The 20,323-nt window shown below is 43.2% G+C and overlaps 1 protein-coding gene across 8 annotated transcripts in view; it reads right to left on the bottom strand.

Moving 5' to 3' along the window:
- MBNL2 (muscleblind like splicing regulator 2) overlaps window positions 1-20,323 on the bottom strand; it is a 185,621-nt gene that overhangs the window by 140,743 nt on the left and 24,555 nt on the right. For all 8 annotated transcript variants that reach the window (XM_019524728.1, XM_019524730.1, XM_019524733.1 and 5 more), the window contains one exon: window positions 6,038-6,854. In XM_019524728.1, the coding sequence (XP_019380273.1) occupies window positions 6,038-6,211 (174 nt within the window). In that variant the 5' untranslated portion in view covers window positions 6,212-6,854. The remainder of the gene's footprint in view (window positions 1-6,037; window positions 6,855-20,323) is intronic.

Raw genomic sequence — 20,323 nt, 5'->3', positions numbered from 1 at the left:
AAAGTCTAGAAAGACTACGTCCATGGTGACACCATCATCCAAGGATTTAGTTACTTGGTCACAAAAGGCAATCAGGTTGATCAGGCAGGACCTACCCTTTGATGAACCCATGCTGATTGCCCCTGAGCATGATCTCCCCTGCAGGCCCCCCACAGATGTGCTCCTTGATGCTTCTCTCCAAGATCTTCCCAAGCACCAATGTAAGGCTTACAGACCTACAGTTACTTGGGTCCTCCTTCCTCCTTTTCTTGAAAACTGGGACCACATTAGCCAGTTTCCAATCCCCCGGCACCTGGCCAGATGACCACGAATGCTCATACAGCCAGGCCATGGGCTCCGCAATGACCCCTGCCAGCTCCCTCAACACCCTTGGGTGGAGGGCATCTGGACCTGCAGATTTAAAAATGTCCAGCCCTTCCAGAAGATCCCTAACTACATCTGCACTGACCGAAGGCCTGACAGAGCTGTCCCAAGACTATCGCTACCTCTGGCAGGAGAGATGTCCCGGTCCCTGTTCAAGAAAACAGAGGCAAAGAAACTGTTAAAAATATCAGCTTTCTTGTCTGCAGTAGCCACAAGATTACCATTTGCATGTTGCAGGGGCCCTACATTGCCTGGTGCCCTCTTCTTGCTCCCAATGTACTTGAAAAAGGACTTTTTGTTGTCCTTAATCCTGGACACTAGCCAGAGTTCCATCTCTACTTTGGCCTTCCTAATAGCCCTCCTACACTCAGGTCATTTCTTCATAATGACATACTCAGGTCATTTCTTCACAACTAGGAAGTAGAGTGCACTGATACACTGGTCCATAACATATTGGCACCGATAAAAGGAAAATTGACATTATCAGCAATTGGCTTTTTTTGGCTGATGCGGCTGATAATGTCACCAATAAATGCCGTGTGCATGTGTGCAGCCACAGCATGCATGTGGCCAGGAGTGTAGCCTGTCAGCTTGGAGGGCAGCATCCAGCCAGTAAGTCTGGGGGGGAGGCGGGTGGAAGGGGCATGGGGGAACAGATCAAGGCCCCCATGGTGAGGGAGGGAGTGCAGCTGGGGCAGGGGAAGGCGCTGCACAGCCGGGGCAGGGCACGGTGTGGGATGGAGCTGTAAGCAGCTCGTCTGGGGGGCAGACAGTGGCGGGGGGGGGGGCAGCTCCTGCTGCCACACACACTGTTGGAGGAGGCATGGGAGCCATGTGACCTCTGGATTTGTGCGTGGGAAAAGGTCAAGTTGCCTGCTGCACACTCGGGGCTGAAAGCTGTGCCGGTTTCTTCCTGGCAGAAGCAATGAGCTGGGGCTGTGCTCACAGTGGGCAGGAGTGGGGTGGGAAGTGGTGGCGCTGGGAGGAGGACTACAGGGGTACTACAGCAAATTATGGGGTTGCTGTAGCCCATCCGGTAGGTTCCCTCCCAGCTGCTACCTGCCCCACCCTGCCTGGAGAGAGCACATTTCCACCCCACCTCTCCTCCCCCCCCAGGAAGAGGCTGGCGCAGCCTGTGGCCCCAAGCAGGCACAGGATAGCCTGCTCTTGCCCCACACACAGATCTGGGGGGCACATGCCCCCTATGCCTCCCCCAAGGTGTGTGCAGTGGTGAGAGCCATCCCCCTTCACCTCCTGGATGAGCCCCCCATGGCTCTGTCTCACACCCTGCCCCAGACCAGGTGGGCAGCCCCTGCCCCAGCCACAGCCCCAGCCCCACTCCATCCCTCCCCATGGAGGCCTTGATCTGCTCCCACCACACCCCTCCCCCCAAAAAGACTTACCAGGTGGATGCTGCTCTCCAAGCTGCCAGGTTGCATATCAGCAATCGGATCGGTATTAGCCGATATAGCTGGTCAATAATCAGCCATTGGTATTGGTCCAAAAATCTTTATTGGTACTCCCCTACTAGGAAAGGTATGTTTATTTTTATATGGAAATTTAGCTTCTAATGCAATCATAAAACTGTACGAGAGCAGGGCTCTATACAGGTGTTTGCATAACGTATGTCTTAATCTAACCCTAGGAATGGGTGAATGTCTGAAGGTCTTGTAAGTGTTCAAACTGACAAACTCAATATAACCATGAGGACTAAAAGGGCAGAAAAGAAACCTAACTGCTAAAGAAACAGAATGTCCAGTGATTCAGACTGAGGGGCAACTGACAAACACGTCCTGTCAAGCCATCTTCTACATCTTGTGAATGCTCTCAGTGGAAGGATGTTAGCAAGATACTGTACTGGGGACATAGTGAACCCACGAACAGGAACTCTTTGGGGAAATTCTCAAAGGAGAATATGTAAGGCAGCTGCCTTAAATAATCCATCATCTAAATACAATGCATACTTTGTAATTTGAGAGCCTAAAATCCCACCTGTTCTACAGATAGGAAGTGTTTAATTTTCAAAAACGCAATTACTTATTGAAATTCACTCTTCACAGAAGACAAAGCTAAAGCAAGACACTGAATATTTCAAGGTTGCAAAACTAAATGTTATATTGCTATGGCAGAATCCTACTTCCCACATTTAAAACACAGGTAATAGATACCTGATTCAGTTTTCAGAAAGAAAATTATAGCTTTTTAAATTCAAAGGCCTGGTTTTCTTTCCATTTAGATTGCATTTTCCTGTTTCTCTATACCTGGAAAAAGGCTGTCCCTCATTTTGATAAAACTGTACAACTTCTGTCCTGAACCAACCGATGAAAGTAAGTGTAAGATTATACATATTTACTTCCGCAAAATACGCACCTTCTCCCCAACAATCAGCCCCCCAAAATTGGGGTGCCTGCCTTAAACATGAAGACTTTTTTTTCTTTGCTAGGATAGAAGCAAGCACAGAGACACTGCTGCAAGAAGGCTGCCATGCTTGTCTGTCTGCCAGCCTTCGGGAGGGAGGGAGTAGAGTTCACCCTTCAGGATCAGAGCTACAGTGTTAACCATCTAACAGCCAGAGCTGCAGCAGTCAGGATCCCTGCAGGAAGCATTCAGTATGATTGGAAAAATCTTTTCTTTTTCATTCTGCTCTCCCAAAACAAGGTGCAATATCTTATTTGGTGGGGGGGTATGTGAGAAAATATGGTAATACTTTGAGCCATATATCAAATGGCTTTGTTATTAGCTAGAGAAATATCTCAACTTAACAGCATAAGAAAATCAAATTACCCAGCCATATTGCACACATGCTTGTACAGTTCACAAAAACCTTCTAGAATTATGAAGGTTATGGGTGTACTAATGTTAACTGACATTTAGAGAGTTGATAATAGCAAAATAACAGGGGTCTACAGTGAGTTTTAAGAACTTTATATACCAGAAAGTTCAGGAAGCAGACTTATTCCACTGCATTAAAATAGTGTGTTTATCTACTGCAACTGTATTACTGTAATTGTTCTCAGCCCACACGCCATCAAATATGAATACCTCTCAGCGACCTACAAACGGATATCCTGGAGAGCATGCCTTCACTATACTGTTAGTTCACACACTAATTCAAGTTCTGACCCTAAACTGACTCTCATCCACACATTCTCTAGTCCAAGCTAAGTGGTGCTTGCAGTTTGAGCTAGATGCCTGTCAACATGGTGGGTAGATGGGCTGAAGCTGTAGCACTGTGAATGCTTGAACTAGTCATACAGTGGGAAGGCAACAGCTCATACTATGATAATTTATCAGCTGCTAAACCATTTGTTCTGCACAGCCAGTTCAGTGCAGCACTAGTCACATGCCACCGCTCAAGAGATATACAGCTTATTAATATAGGTCCAGCACCACACTATGTTATTCCCGCATTACACACAGAGAGGGCATGCATGTCTTACGGCAGTACTAATGCTGGAGTGCTCAACCCTTGGCCCACAGGGCTCTGCCAGCTGGCTCGCAGGGCTCCCTAAGGGTCCAGAAATTTGTCAGCAGGGGAGCAGTGGCAGCATTAACTTCCGCTCCCCTGCTGCCAATTTTCTGGACACATGGAGAGCCCCGTACATTGGACAAGGTGGCTGGTGCATGACCAGATCCAAGCACACAGGGTTGGGCTGGTGTGTGGCCAGATCCAGGCATGCAGTCAAGCTGGTATGCTGGATCATACCTACAAACTGAGCCCACATGGGATACAGCCCAGAGACCAACTCTGTGCCACTCATCCAGCTCCTGGAGCTGGAAGGTTGGATGCCATTTGTTTAACATCATATTAGGTCAATGTAGTCAAGCCCTTTGTCTTTCACTCTGGTTGGCCTTGCTCAAATTAGGCCATGGTAAGTAGAGTAAGTTAAATGTACTTACTCAAGTTAATTGTGGCAATGAGGAGAAGAATACAACAAGACTATGTTGTGGGGTTATTTTTTCTCCAGAAGTGGAGAAGCACTGTCAAAAAACGTATTATGCCAAAAGGATGGCTTTTTCTATGTGCTCATTTAGTAGTAAAGTAGTTCTAAACCTAGAAAATAAGTAGATTGGGACATCTATGAGCCAAAAAAAGTTCTACTGGATTACACAAAGGTTTACTAAGACATCACAAGTATATAATCATGAATCTACTTCTATTTTTAACCCCAAATTTTCAAGGCCATGGAACCCAACTATAAACTTTTCCACCAGATTGACTCTTAACATGTACATTTCAGCTAAGAAGCAAAAGTATTTAACTCTGTTCTGGGAAGCTACACATTTTAAGATTCCATGACTCAAAAAGTAAAAGCTTCAGTTTAAAAATGAAATGTATAGGTAGACTTAGATATTTAAGAAATAGTCTGCACTTGCTGATATCAGGCTGTCTGAACAATCTCCTTGACTCAATTTTTTCTTTTTGGAAGATTTACATATTGCCAATTTGGTACAGATGCCACATGCCGCACTGCTCATTTTAAGCATGTGTTGGAGGCCAATGACCCGATACACAAGAACATCTCCAAAGAAGCTGCTGCAGTTTACCATGCAGTAATCCAAGGATTAAAGGCATTAATAGCACGTAATGACATGATAGAGTGTAATAACTCCAAAGGAGCTGTTGTGTGTGTGTAAAGGGTACACGAAATGCAAGACCAACCAAACATGCCTGCACAGAAATCTTTTCTAAATTTTCTCTAAAAGAAAAGATCGAATACCCAACTGAACAAAACTGGTACAAAACAAAACAAACCCCAAAATGATATAAAGTATCCAAATATTGTCTTCAAAGTAACACTAACAGCACAACTGTCTTCAAGAGGGTTTTTGCTAGTGTTATTGAATTTGGCTCTATGAAACTAATATACATAAAGCAAACAAGCAAGGTGCAAATAAATAAATCACTGGCAAAGTTTACAAGTCAAAAACTGAAATATTTATCAGTCCCATCTTCAAGTATTTTCCTTAAACTGTTTTTTCCTTGTCAAATGCACTATTTCCAATGCTATGAACAGATCTATATACTTGAAAATTAAAAGGTTTTGACTCAGATTCCCATAAAACTATACATATCCTTCTCACCATCCAGAAGAATTATTTTTGTAATAATATTTCATAAAATGTTAAAAGTTATTAAAATTTGAGTAAAGATTTGAGGGCCTGTCAATCTTTATTAACAGATTGGGCTCTACTTCCAAGATCTCCACTCTGTTCTTACCTTACTTTGTTGTATATGCTATAAATATAGCAGTATGTATGACTAGCAGTGTTATGCTCTTATCCAAGATTCATAGGACAAAGAAAAGATACATCAGGGCAATTCACAATGGAATTTGTTTTGAGTCTGTGGAATCAAATTAAATCCTTCACATTAATTTACCATAATTTGTTTCATCATCCATCTCACAGTAACCTAAATTTTTAACATTTATTTTTAGTTTAATTGAAACAATACTTCGCAAAAAGTATGGTTTTGAACAGTTGTCAAACCAGATGCAAGTAATTGTGCATTGAATAGTTAGAAACAGCAAGACAAGATTTGAAATATCTAGTGCTTCTATAACATGTTTTAAAATGTGTTCACCATAAAATAAAAACAGGATTTGTTTTCAATATAAAAAGTATTACTTTTTTTTAATTATTATTTAGCATATGCAGTTTTCCTTCTTACCTTTAAGGAATCAAAGCAAGCAATAACTCTTCCATTTTCGACCTGGCAGCTTTTGGGGGGATGTGCAAATTTGCATTCTTCATCAGAACGTGAACAAGTTCCCCTCTGAAATTGTCTGCAAACTTCCAGTGTTAGCCATTTTGTATCTCTTACAGGAGCAACATTCAAAGCCATGATGAAAAACTGATTTAGATTTTGTAATTTACTGTTAAGTCAATTATGCCAAGCAAACTCCAATTCCAAAAATAACTGTTGAAGGACAGGTTTGGGGGTAGGGAGAAAAAACAAAACAAAACGCCTCCTAGCAGCAATGAAGAAATAAATTGCTTACTGGAGTCCAAAACGTGCAAAGCAGAATGAGCAAAGAATATTTATCAACAAGCAGTCACTCATTAATCAATATGTCCCATGTGTAGATTTTTGGCTGCAAAAAATTCATGCTCAGTGGTATCTCTGGCTGTAAAATGTGTAAGTCTCTTGGTTGTATGCTGACACAACTGTTTTAACTACAGTTACTTCAATGCAATGGCACTCCTCAATAGATTATTAATTCTTCGTAGGCTGGTTGCTGGTATTGATTACACAGGGAAAGCAATGTAGTCAGCTGTTCATGTCCTAGCAGTAATTTTTCTTCAGCTGTTTTAATGTTGAAGTCAGTTTCACATCAAAAATTGGCAAACAGAGAGTTGAGGTACCTTCTGCCACATATATGGTCAGGGCAACATCTAGCTGCCAGAGATAATATTTTGAAAACAGACAGGCGTAGCACTCTTCTTTCATAAAAGTGACTTCACAAAGGCACTTTTTAATCATTGACCTGACAAAACAAATAAAATATCAGTTTATTTTCAATTTTATTTGAATCAACAATGTACAAACCCATCATCACTTTTTACCTGAAAATTGTGCCACAAAAAGTAAATTTGTGCAGGCTAAAATTTAAAAAAATCCTCCATTGTTAAGTTATGCTTAACAAGGGACTAACCAATTGAAACACGTATTGCAGCAATATTCTAGGCAGCCAGCCAGAAGTTGGGAATGACTCAAATAGATGAACGTGGTAGACGCATTAATTAGGCATGCTGGTTGTGAAACAATTCAATCAAATGTGCTTAGTCCCCAAAACAATATATTAGAACCATAGTTTCAATTAATTTATCACGCATCTTTAGATTGCATCATTTGTTATAAAAAGTTGCTTATTTGCTTAGTAGTTTAAAAAATAGAGATGTTAGAATTTTATACATCTCATCTCTGAAAGAGGTTGTTATCTTAATATTAGGAAGAAGCCACTGTAACGAAAAGGGCAATCAATGTTAATTGATTTTTTTTTGTAAACTGCAGATCATTTCTAAAAGACTTCATATAAGGTTAGAATGGCCTTCTTCTAAATCACAGTTCTCCAACAAATTATCTTTATTGTAAAACTACTATCTTTATGGGAATGGTTCTTTCATTAAAATGGAACATGCTCCAATTTTTTAAAACAAAAATATGTATTTGAAAGTCAAAGACCTCAACAAATATTTATCATAATAAATTACTACAGAAATTAAACAGTTTACGTAACAATTTTTATCTGGAGATAAGGTAATTTCTGATCTTATTTTGCATTAAGTAGTTATATGCAAAAGTAGCTATATGCAGATTCTAGTCAGAGCAAATTACTGTATTATTTTAAAAAGAAAAAAAATACAGAAATGCATGAATCTTCAAAACACATCGATAGAAAAGCTCAGAATCTCTCTAAAGCAGTGTCAGTTTTCCTATGCCAGGATAAATAAATTTCTTGCGCTTGGGTTCATCCAGTTCAACCAAAATCAATGTGGTAACTTAAGAAAGAATTACTCACAGAGAAGTGCGGGATCAGGGCCTAAATTTGACTTCTGGGTTCCCATAGTAAAATGATTTTGTATTATTTGGTAATGGAATCAATACAAAGAAGTTCAACATGACTGATACTTGCAACAAGTTCAGATCTACTGCTACCAACATTAATCAGACTAATATCCGACTGACTCAGCTCAAAACTATTTCAAACGAAACATGCTATGAGAGATTACTGAGTAAAATTTAACTAGGACAACTTAGTCGTTAAGTTGCCCTAGTTACATTACTCAAAGTATACAGTGTTTTATTTCAGTAATTTGAAATACAGTACAGATTTGTAATAGAGCATATTATGGGAACTACATTTTTTTTGTTCATTCCATCTGTGTAAGCTATTGTCTTGTACAGAATCAAAAAGAGGTTGGATATGCTCAAAACCTATTAAAAAAAAAGGGATTAAGTCTGGAGAAAGATTTCCAACTTCCTTCAGAGTAGATTGTTTAATAGACTAAAACATAATGTAGGAGATATGTATCCTCTCCGAAGCAGCCGTTCAAATCCAGACAAGGCTTGTAAAGGTTTTCATCTTCAAAGATTTGTAGATGCATTGATTTCTAGTCAGATATATTGAGTTCCACTCAGTTTAGGTAATAATACCATTTAGGGAGAGACTGATCAAACAGCATTATTTGGGGGCAGCAGGAAAAAGGTGAAGTAGCTTTGGAAAGGAAGAGTTAAGTGGGGACAAGCAGTGAGCAGAGACTGTGGAGGATGGATGGGTGAGGGGATTTGTGAGGTGGAGTGAGATTTGGAGAAAAGGTAGAAGCTAGTGCTTTGGGAGAATAGGGAAAGGGAGCAAGAGAATTTTGGAAGAAAAGGAGAACAGAAGAAGACTTAAAGGAAAGAGAAAAGTCCAGGTGTTTTGACAGAGAGGTTAAAAAAAGGGTGGTGGGGGGTAGGGAGAAACAAGAGCTATTTGGAGGCAAATTAAGACACAGAGGCAGCAATTCACAGATGTGCTACAGCCACAAGATCTCACATATTCAGTGTACTCCTCCCCAGCACATGCAGAACAACCTCCTAAGGAGCTCCAAGTACAACAGGCTCAGTGCCCTATTTCCTGACCTTTGGTTTAAGCCACTGATGCTGAACCTTCTTCCCTGGTGGGCTGGATGGGCGGTACCCAATTGGTCCATGGGCTGGATGTGGCTGGTGGCCCCAATCCAGTGCCTGGAACAGGCACAGGGGACACTGTCGGCTGTACAAAGGGGAATGGGGGGGCAGTCTGACTTCAAATAAGCTCTATGGGGGGTGGGGAGAAGGGAGTGTGGATATGGCCCCACCAGGGAGGTAAGGAGGCACAGCTCAGCCCCTACCCAGTTTGGGGGGAGGGAGTAGTGGTGGTGGAGGGAGCATGGCCCAGCTCCAACCAGTCATGTGGGCCTTGGGGTTTGGGAATTTGGCAGGGGCAAGGGTGGCTGTATTAATTGCCACTGCTCCCCCACTGCCAAATTTTCTGACCAGTAGGGAGTCCCACAGGGAAGATGCAATGGCTCTATGGACTGCATCTGGCCCAAGAACAAGCGGTTGAACACCCCTGGTTTAAGCAGATGTTTTCTTCTCCCATCTTGCCTAGTTCTACACTGTGCCTCACAGATCTCAATGCAGGTTTCAAAAGGATAGTCAGAGTCTAATGACGAAAAAGTTTGGAAAGGTATCTTGCCAAGCATTTTTCTGCTATATGTGTCAGACTGTTTTTAAGCATTCCCAGAGGCACTGGATGTTGGCTACAGCCTAGGCTGGGGACTTCAGCTAGGGTGTGCTGATTCTCCAGCAAAGCCAGAGGTTCCAGGCAAGAGGGTTTTACCCACCTGCTCAGGGTCAGATTGACTGCAATACTTGGAGTCAGGAAGGAATTTTACCCCATGCTCAGATTTATATGAACTGTAGGGGTTTTTGCCTTCCTCTGCAGCAGGGGGTGTAGCCCTCTACCTGGGATCTCTTGAGTATATACTGACAACATTTTATAGAAACAGAACACAGGCTGCCATGGTTCCCCTGCTTTATCTGTGGCAGGGCAGGTCAGAGTGTCATGTTTATGTTGCATCAGGGTTGATGGTGTTCTTATGTAGATTTTAAATTATGGTAGTATGGAATAGTTTGGACAGGGATGATCCTACCTTAGATAACCAGATGACTTCTGGAGGTCCACTCCAGCCCTGCTTCTCCATGACTACGATCAATGAAATCCCTCCTGGCGTGGGGAACTGTCATTCTAGTTACAGTCCCAACCCATATATAAAATATGGGCTCCTTTGGCCTTGTAACTTGGCTGTCTCACAGTGACAATACTGTGAAATGAAAAGTTTCAGTTATGTTGTACTTGTGCTTAGTAGGGTAATGATCATGTTCTGTAGGCCTAGATATGGGCAATGGCCCCAGTCCTGCAAATTGATATGATCAGGTGTTGATTCCTTGCACAGGAACATGTATATAGCTTACAGCCCCAGCATAAATTGTTAGTCAAAGGACCCGTTTCAAAAGCTGAAACAATTTTCCAGTTAAATTTAAGAACAAAGCCCAGAAACGAGCTAACAGAAATGATTAGCTATTACTAGACAATATATTAGATATTAGTGTTATAATCGAACCTAAAACAATCAGTACGGCATGTCAGATCTAGGGTCCGTTTCATTAAGTCATTCAACATAGTGCAAAGAACTGGAGAGATTCAAGTCTTAAATCAAATGCCATCAATTAAAAAGAGTTAATGAATTGCTGATTGTGTCTATTAGCATACTTTTTACACTAGAAAGAAAGATCTGTTCCAAATAAAAAACCCTACAGATTCACTTCTTATTCACATTTATTACAATATCACCAAGGCCAAATTATGCTTGTAATCCCACCTTCCCAGGTGGTCAAGGAATATATTCCATACAAGAAATTATGTTAAAAAACTTTTAAGGTGGCAAAGTCAAATATTCAAAGTTATGAAATGCTGCCTTATGCCTTTGTATTATATGATACATTTTAATTACACAGTCATAGATGTTCCCTTGTAGGCCTACTAAATGTTTGACAATGCAATTTCAGCATTCCTTTAACATAAATTTTTCATGTAATTTTCTAAGTTTTCAAAAAGGAAAGCAAAAAAGAATTCCTTCATGTGGGTCCATACTGATTCCCAGATGCATTATAATACAGTTGAAACTTTTGCCAGATCACAGCATTATAATAGTTGAAGATTTTGCCAGTAGTAGTGGTTATACTCTGCATGTAATAAACCTGTTCCACCTTCCTTTCCGCATCAGGATACTAGGCAAGATGGACCTATGGTCTGACCCAGTTCTTATAGTCTTAGAGAATGAGATGCACAATTTATCAGTGGATTTCACAGCCATTTACTAGTGAAATTTAGTGGACTGAAATACACAAAGGATATCAGATTAAATAATCTAATGGTCCCTCCTGGTATTGAACTCCTTGAATTTAGATAGCCAAGCAATGCTGGGACTCAAAGATACTGTGTGCAGCATAAAGATCTGTAAGGACTATTGCTACACACACCTAGCATGAAAATTTTGACCTGAGTAATTAAACAAAGTTATACACAACTGAAAATAGGGTCTTGTAATGGAAAATATTAGATAATGCTCAGTATAGTATAACAGCCAAAACTGTCTAAAAGCAGACCTGACATTTCTACTTTAAAAGGTCCTAGGTTGTATTAAGTCTTGATGTTCAGTGAACTGCAGGGATTTGATCAGGAAAGGGTATACATTTAAATTAACTGTTCCCTTCAATGTACAGTTACCTCCAATTTGCTAAACAAGTGGCCTTTCTAGGGATAAGCATTCTAGGTAACATTTACAGCTCTATGGATGGCTCTCCAACCTACTGCACAATAGTCTAAACACTGGGAAATCTGATGCCATGCAATCCTTCCCAAATACTTTTATTATTATTACTAGGTTTTTTCTTTAAGATGGAATCTTGCTCAGGGTTACATCCACAAAATGAACTGGGTTCAGCATTAAAGTACCTAACTTTTCATGCTGCCTATACATGCGCTCGAGGGTGGGGGAGGGGGTGTTTTAATTAGAGCGGTTCCTGGAGAACTGCTCTAATTAAAACACTTCTTCATCATGTGTATAAGCCCCCCCCCCGGGTTTAAAAATGGCCACTGGGGCGCTTTTAAAAAAGTGCCTCAGCAGCCATTTTTAAACTGGGCAGGGGGAGGGGGGAGTCTTATACATGTAACAATGAGGCCACGCTGGAGTGTTCTAATTAGATTAATCAAGTCCCCTCTGATGCATTCTAATAGAACATGAACCAGCACATGCACAGGCACCCTAAGTGCCTGGTGCTGCTTAGTCGTATCCACAGCCCTGAGTTAGATTTCTAGGTCCCGAGTTGCACTGCCTGAGTTACACAAACTGCAGGGGCACTGCATCCTACAACCCACTCTCTTCCAGTATGAATGCCTTGGCTACAAAGACACTAGTCTCCCAATATATATTTGAACCAAACTCTCAAGGCCCTAGGCTAGCTCTTTCTCAAAAAATATGGGTGGGGGGCAAGGTGAGAGTGCCCCTGCTTCTACCCAATAGCCTAGCAGCTAGAGCATTCATTAAGCCAGAGGATTTCAGTCTATGGCCCACAAGCCATACCCAGTCTGTAAAGCCTTTCTATCTGGCCCAGGAAGACAAGGCTTCAGTGGTACTTCAGTGGCAGGGAGCTTTGCCCACACAGTAGTTGGGCCAGGGGGAGAAGTGTTGGTGGCCAGGTGGCAACAAGCAGCAGCAGCCCAACAGCCAGGTTAAAAGAGCCAACTCACCCTGATCTGAGCTGAGTAATTCTGTCCCACTGCTCCTGAAGCTTTGCTTATTTTCTGAATTAATCTTATCAGACACCAAGAACATTTGCACTGGATTATTCCGTTCCACTGGCAAATGCTCTAACTGCCACCATAGAGGATTTGTTCAGGGGTAGCATACTCTTGCTCTCTCATGCTGAAGTCTCTCTACTTTGTATAGAGGCATAACAAGGCAGTTGAGTGTCCAGGGCAGCAGTGACATATGGAGGCAGTGGCAATTTCCAGCTGCTGCTGTGCCAGTAGTGTGGCTGTGAGGTTGTAGCAATAGCCTTTATTTTTCTGCCTCCCCCCTCCACATTCCCTCCTCTCCAAACAAGTTGTTGTTTGTGTGGCAGCACAGTAGGGGATGATACTATGCAGAGCCACCCACCTCACTGTGCCAGGCCCAAAAATATGCTTCAGGAGTCTCCCCTGGGGAGCCTACAGCTGGCTGCCCCCTTCCAGAAGAACACTTGCAAGCCTGGAGTAACACTGCCACCACCCAAGCACTGGTCTGTTATGGCTCTGTGCAGCCTCCGGGCAGAGTACACAGACCCTGCAAGCCTTGGGGGTGCTTTGCCCACTGGCAATATTTCTGGGTGCCTCTTTCAGCCCAAAGCCTGCCAGGGTAATCTCAGGTATGACTGAGGAAACAAACTCAGAGGCTGTGTGGTCTAGAGACATGGTAGTCATGGGGAACCTTACCTACCCAAACATATGCTGGGAGGAACAGTCAGCTAGATCTAATCACTCATGCAGGTTCTTAACCTGTATTCAGGACCACCACCTAACACAGGAGGTAAGGAGTCCCACCAGGGGTAACGCCTTGCTCGATTTGGTGTTGGCTACAGGGGATGACCTGGTGGGGGACCTGCAGATTCAAGGCAACTTAGGGGACAGTGGTCACCAAATGACAGAATTCACTATCCAGAGAAGGGCAGATGCTATCCCTAGCAGGACACAGGTGCTAAACTTTAAAAAGGCTGACTTTAATAGGCTCAGGGGATTGGTTAGCAGGGTACTAGGAAACAAGAGCCTAGATGCTTTGGGGGTCCAGGAGGGGTGGTCATTCCTCAAGGATACCATTCTTTGGGCTCAGAGCAAGACAATCCCATGGCAGAACAAAGGGGGCAAAGGGGCCAGGAAGCCCCTTTGGCTAACCAGGGTCATCCAGGATACCTTAAGGGCAAAAAAGTAGCATAAAAGAAGTGCTAGCTACCCCCTGCTTCCAAGAAGGAGTACACTTCCATGGCCCACACCTGCAGGAAGTCTGTCAGGAAGGCCAAGGTAGCTCTAGAACTCAGGCTAGCAGCAGGGATTAAGGATAATAAAAAGTCTTTCTTTAGGTACGTTGGGAGCACAAAAAAGGGTGCAGGGTAGCATAAGACCCCTACAGGACAAGCAGAGGGGCTTAGTAACGGATAGCAGGGGTAAGGCACAGCTCTTTAATGAGTTTTTTGCTTTTGTTTTCTTAAACAAGAATCTAGATGAACCCTCAACATGCATCACGGATATCAACAAGGGGAATATCGGACAACCAATGGTCAGTGCCAACACGGTGCCAAAAGGACACTTGGAGGGACTGGATGTGTTCAGATCACCAGGAGTGGAGGAACTCTACCCACAGGTATTGAAGGAATGAGCGAGTGTCATAGCTGACCCACTAGCAAGGATATATGAGCACTCATGGTGATCGGTTCAGGTCCCGTAGGATTGGAAGAGGGCCAATGTCATCCCAATCTTCAAGAAGGGAAAATCCTTGAAAAAATTATCAAGGAACACTTCTGTGAGAGCCCACTGCCTAATGTGATGCACAGGGGTAACCAACATGGGTTTATAGCAGGCAGGTCCTGCCTGACTAACCTAGTTTCTTTTTATGACAAGGCCACCAAATGTTTAGATGCAGGAGTCAAGGTAGGTGTTATGTATCTGGACTTCAAGAAAGCCTTTGACATAGTATCCTATACCATCCTTATTAATAAACTGAGGGGATTTGCCTTGGATGATTATATGGTAGAATGGGTAGCAAACTGGCAGGGGTCACACTCAGAGGGTGATGGTGGATGGGTCAGTGTCAACCTGGAAAGATATGTACAGTACAGTCCCTCAAGGCTCAGTTCAGGGGCCAGTGCTGTTCAACATCTTCATCAGTGATCTGGACAAGGGTGTGGGAAGAGAAAAAACTGCCATCATACCTAAGGCTGGGGGTTGACCTTCTCAGCATCACTGAGGCTGAAAGATATCTTGGAGTCACTGTTGACTCCAGGATGAACGCGAGTCATCAATGAGATGACGTAGTTGGCAAAGCCAATTGCATCTTGTCGTGCATCTGCAAGTGCTTCATAAATAGGTCCAGGGAGGTGATTCTCCCTCTCTACACAGCACTGGTCAGGCCGCAGCTGGAGTACTGTGTTCAGTTCCAGATGCTGCAGTTCAAGCGGGATGTGGACAACCTGGAGAGGGTCCAAAGAAGAGCCACTCGTCTGACTGGAGGCCTGCAGGAAAGGCCCTACAAGGAAAGGCTAAGGGACCTTAACCTCTTCAGTCTCTCCAAGAGAAGGCTGAGAGAGGACCTTGTGGCGGCGTACAAATTCATAAGGCAAGAGCAACACAAAGTAGCCGATGATCTGTATACCAGGGCACCCCCTGGAACAACAAGGATCAATGACCATAAGCTATTGGAGAGTAGGTTTAGACTGGACATTAGAAAAAAGTTCTTCATGGTCAGGGTTGCCAGGACCTGCAATGGGCATCCAAGGGAGGTGGTGCTTGCCCCATCCTTGGGGGTCTTCAAGAGGAGACTGGACAAGCACCTGGCTGGGATCACATGATCCCAGGTTTGGTGACTCTTTTCTTGCCTCCCAGGGGCAGGGGATCGGACTAGATGGCCCACTGAGGTCCCTTCCAACCCTAGAATCTTTGAATCTATTAATCTAAAACAGCCAAGCTCTGCTGGCCGGGCCAGGAGCAAAAACACCTCTCCTCAGCCCCTTATACAGCGAAATAGCCAGTCATGTTGTAACCCGATAACTTTATTGATCAGGGAGAAAGACGGGGGTTGGGGGTAGAACAAAGGAGTCAGAATACACTGTGAGCAAACAAAATAAGTTGAGCCTTTACAAATATTGGGTACAGTGACCCTTTTAAGATGCGAGTATCTATACTTAATTCAAACCTAATTGCTAGTTTCCATGTCTTTACTGACAGGGATTCATCCAAGCAGTATTGAGACGCATGTGGCTTGTGGCTTTTCCAAAATGCTGCCAGAGAAAGAGTGAGCACTCCCCCCTCCCCTCAGAAATGTATCTGGCTAGGTCACCTGAACCAAATAGCAAGCAAGTGAAAGAAAGAGGGGCACAGCTGGAATGACGCAAGACAGGGATAGACAGAGGGGGATTTTTTCACAGTCTAGGGCTGCCCTGGTCACCCCACCTTAGTTATGCTATTGCCTTTGTAGAATTAGTCACTGGCCCATGGATGGCAAAAGAGTGCATGACTCTATAGCCTGGAGATTACAACATTCACTTTGGAAAGAAGGCGTATTCCAGTCCTTCTTTCCCAATTAAGTATTGTAGTCTCTGGGCTATGAAGTCATGGACTCTTTTTCTCTCTCCAACCCAGTGAATATTTACTTCCTACCTGCAAATTGGAGCAACTCCAGTGGGAAGGATTTCAAGAGCACACATCACTTCATGTCTGATGTGAGATAGGAAAAGCTGGATGAAATTCTCTCCTGCAGAGTAGGGGAACTAAACTTAGGTCTCCCCTATCCAGGGAAATGCTGTAATCACAGAGTTAATAGATGAAAGCTGAGCAGTGACCCCTTTTGGTGTGGCCATATTTTGTGCAGCATGTGGTCAGAATAAGCCAATCAGACTGAGCACTGTAGGAGAGATACCATATTTACTCAAGTACAAAATGGTTTTCCCCTCAAATGGCATGTGAAATAAAGCCTCTCATCTTACACTTGCATACAAGGAAAACTCACTAAATACACTGCCTATCATTAAACTGCTGCCAAAAGCAGCATGTGCTCAGCAGTGGAAACCAATCATGAAGTTGATTAAATGCAGCAAACACTGAACACAACTACAAAACACATGGCCCATGTTGGGTAAACATGCTGATGGGAACCCTCCCTCCCCCTTTTTTTAAAAACAAGTTATTAAAAACACACATATCGCTCTGCACTTACAAAGCTCCACATATTGAGCATCCTTATTTTACCAAAACTTCATATCACAAAAACAATTACACATACAACTATATATATTAATATTAAGCCCTTAAACAATATACATAGGCTTCTCACAAAAACTCTTACAAAATTATTTTTCTTCATACAGAAATCCATGCAAAACAATTACCTCAGTAACCACCTGAAACTCTCCACCCCTTCCATCAGTCCTCTCTGTTGGTTCAGTGAAACAAGTGTGTCCTGTCCTTTTTTCTGCACTTCTCTGCCTCTTCTTTGATCTCTTCCTTGTCCTGATCAGTGTAGTGTTTCAATTCATGGAGCCCCAGCTTCAGACACTCTCTTTCAGTGAAAGCCAACCCCTTAAAAACCCAGAGGTTTCCTACTTTCCAAAACACAGTTTTAACACATGCTAATAAAATCCTTAATAATGTTTCCTTCATTTCCTTTGGTATGAGTCCATACAGTACCATCCCATATTAACAGGTTTATTTTGGTGACACTCAGAAAGCAATGGACCCTTTCCCACACCCCCTTTGCATATGTACACTCCCAAAACACATTCTACCATTTCTTCTTCCCTACCCCTTTCCCTTGAGCAGCCTGATGAGCTCACGAAGCTCCATCTCTGTTGCATCTCTCTCACCAGCAAGATATTTCTTACAACCATCCCCACTAGGTCAACATATCACATTTAGTTGTTTACCCACTACTGCTCCCCACACCTTGCCTTTATGGAAGTTTCCCACCAGCGCCATCCTAGCTCTCTCCCTTACCGCTTTCATCAATTTCTTACAATCCTTCAGGACCTCCAACCCTACCCTCCATATGTTACACCTCTGCATGAAACATTACAACCTGGTGTAATGAATGGGGAGTTGTCAGGCCCATGGACTCTTCAAAGAGACCTGATATAGTCCTCATTTCCTCAAAGTTGCAGCTGCGTGAAATTGGGTGATATGTGTTTTACTCTCCGCCTATATTACTGCCTTGCATACTGCGCCTACATATGCTGCGTTGACAAACAATCCCAAGTCTGGCAGCCCCCACCCCCCCACCATCTCTCTTACTTTCTACAGTTCAACTGTAGCCTACCTTTCTCTTTTGTCATTCCAGAAGAACACTCATATGTCCCTCTATACTTTTGCTATCTGCCGTCACAGTGGTGGGAAAGAATTCCCATATATAGAATAAATAGGCAGTAGCACAGCCTTAACTGCCACCACTTTTCTGGACCACAACCAAAGTATTTGCCATATCCTTGCCATCACCTTTTCCCATGGTGATGGCATTTCCCATATTACTTTTGCCCTTCTGGTCCACCAAAATCCCTAGCACTCTGATTTCTCTCTCTCTCATCTGAAGGCCCACCTTCCCCAAGTCCCTCCAGTTCAGCACCCCCATTATGGTGCTTTTCAATCTATTTAGTTTAGTCCTGTTGCTTCTCCACACTCTGTTGTATGCTTTAGCACCCTTTCCACTGAAAGGATGTCACTAACATTTATATTACCCATGTATAATACACATTTTACATCTCTCCCTCCCAGTATCTTTACTCTGCTTATGCCTTTGTCTTTTGTTATTCTTTGTGCCAATGGTTCCATGCCACAGTAGTGGCAGCAACGGGCACACTTGTCTCACCCCTGCATGGATTTTAAAGGCCCCACTTACATGCTGATTAATTTGGACTTGACTCTCTGCTTCTGTTTACAATAACCTTTTCAAACATATAAATCTCTCTGGGAACCCCATTGTTCCTAGAACACCGAATATCTAATCATGATCCATTCTGTCATATGCTTTTTCTAAATCTAAGTTTGCTGTAACCTAGGTTTGCTATGTCATAGATTGTAAGGCTAGAAGGGACCTCGGAACATCATCGAGTCCAGACTCCTGCACCAGGCAGGAAAAGTAACAGGTGGGATCAGGAGACCCCAGCAAAGTGACTGTCCAGTCTCCTCTTGAAGATTTCCAGAGGAGAAATTTACTCTCTTGGATGTGGGACAGTGCATTTCTCATAATAGAATCATAGAAAATAAGGGCTGGAAGGAACCTTAGGAGGTCATCTAGTCAAACCCCCTGGCTCAAAGTAGGACCATCCCCAACTAGATCATCCCAGCCTGGGCTTTGTCAAGCCAGGCCTTAAAAACCTCCAAGAATGGAGATTCCAACACCTCTCTAGGTAACCAGGTAACCCATTCTAGTGTTTTACCATCCTCCTACTGAGAAAGTTTTTCCTAGTATCTAACCTAAACTTCCTTTGCTGCAACTTGAGACAACTGCTCCTTGTTCTGTTATCTGCCATCAGTGAGAATAGTCCAGCTCTACCCTCTTTGGAACCAACCTTCAGATAGTTGAAGGCCCCTATTAAATCCCATCTCAGTCTTCTTTTCTCTAAGCTAAATAAGTCCAGTTCCCTCAACCTTTCCTCATAAGTCATGTGCCCTAGCCCTTTAACCATTTTCATTGCCCTCTGCTGGACTCTCTCCAATTTGTTCACATCCTTTCTGTAGTGGGGAGCCCAAAACTGGACACAGCACTCCAGATGCAGCCTCACGAGTACCAAATAGAAGGAAATAATAATTTCCCTTGATCTGCTGGCACCGCTTCTACCAATGCAGTCCAGCATACTAGTACCTTTCTTCACAACAAGGGCACACTATTGTCTCATATTCAGCTTACTCTCTACAGTAACCCCCAAGCCATTTTTTGTAGAGCTGGTACTTAGCCAGTCGATCCCCAGACTGTACTAGGATGAAACAATCCCATGCACTAAGTGCAGGACCTTTCATTTGTCCTTACTGAACCTCATGAGATTTCTTTTGGTTCAATCCTCCAATTTGTTGAGGTCTCTCTGAATTCTACCTAGCCCTACCCTCCAGCATATCTACTACTCCCCGCAGCTAGGTGTCATCTGCAGACTTGCTGAGGGTGTATTCTATTCCATCTTCCAGGTTATTAATGAAGATATTGAACAAAACTGGCCCCAGCACCAACCTATAAGGTTGATACTGATACTTGATACTGGCTGTCAACTAGACATTGAGCCATTGACTACTACCTTCCAAGTCCAATGATGCACCCAGCTTTCTATCCACCTTACAGTCCATTCATCCAACATGTACTTCCTTAGTTTGCTTGCAAGAATGTTGTGGAAGACTGTAGCAAAAGCCTTGCTGAAGTCAAGTTATATCACATCCACTGGTCTCCCCACAAGCCAGTTACTGTGTCATAGAAGGCAATTAGGTTGGTCAGGCATGACCTGCCTTTGGTGAATCCATGCTGATTGTTCTTAATCACCATCTCCTTCAAGTGCTTAGAAATTAATTCCTAGAGGATCTGTTCCATGATTTTTCCAGGGACTGAGGCAGGGGCGATGCATAGGGGGTGCATGTGCACACCC

The sequence above is a fragment of the Gavialis gangeticus genome, unplaced genomic scaffold (assembly GCF_001723915.1).
Source record: "Gavialis gangeticus isolate Ggan-Ray unplaced genomic scaffold, GavGan_comp1, whole genome shotgun sequence".
NCBI lineage: Eukaryota > Metazoa > Chordata > Crocodylia > Gavialidae > Gavialis > Gavialis gangeticus.
This window is presented reverse-complemented; position numbering and strand designations above follow the sequence as displayed.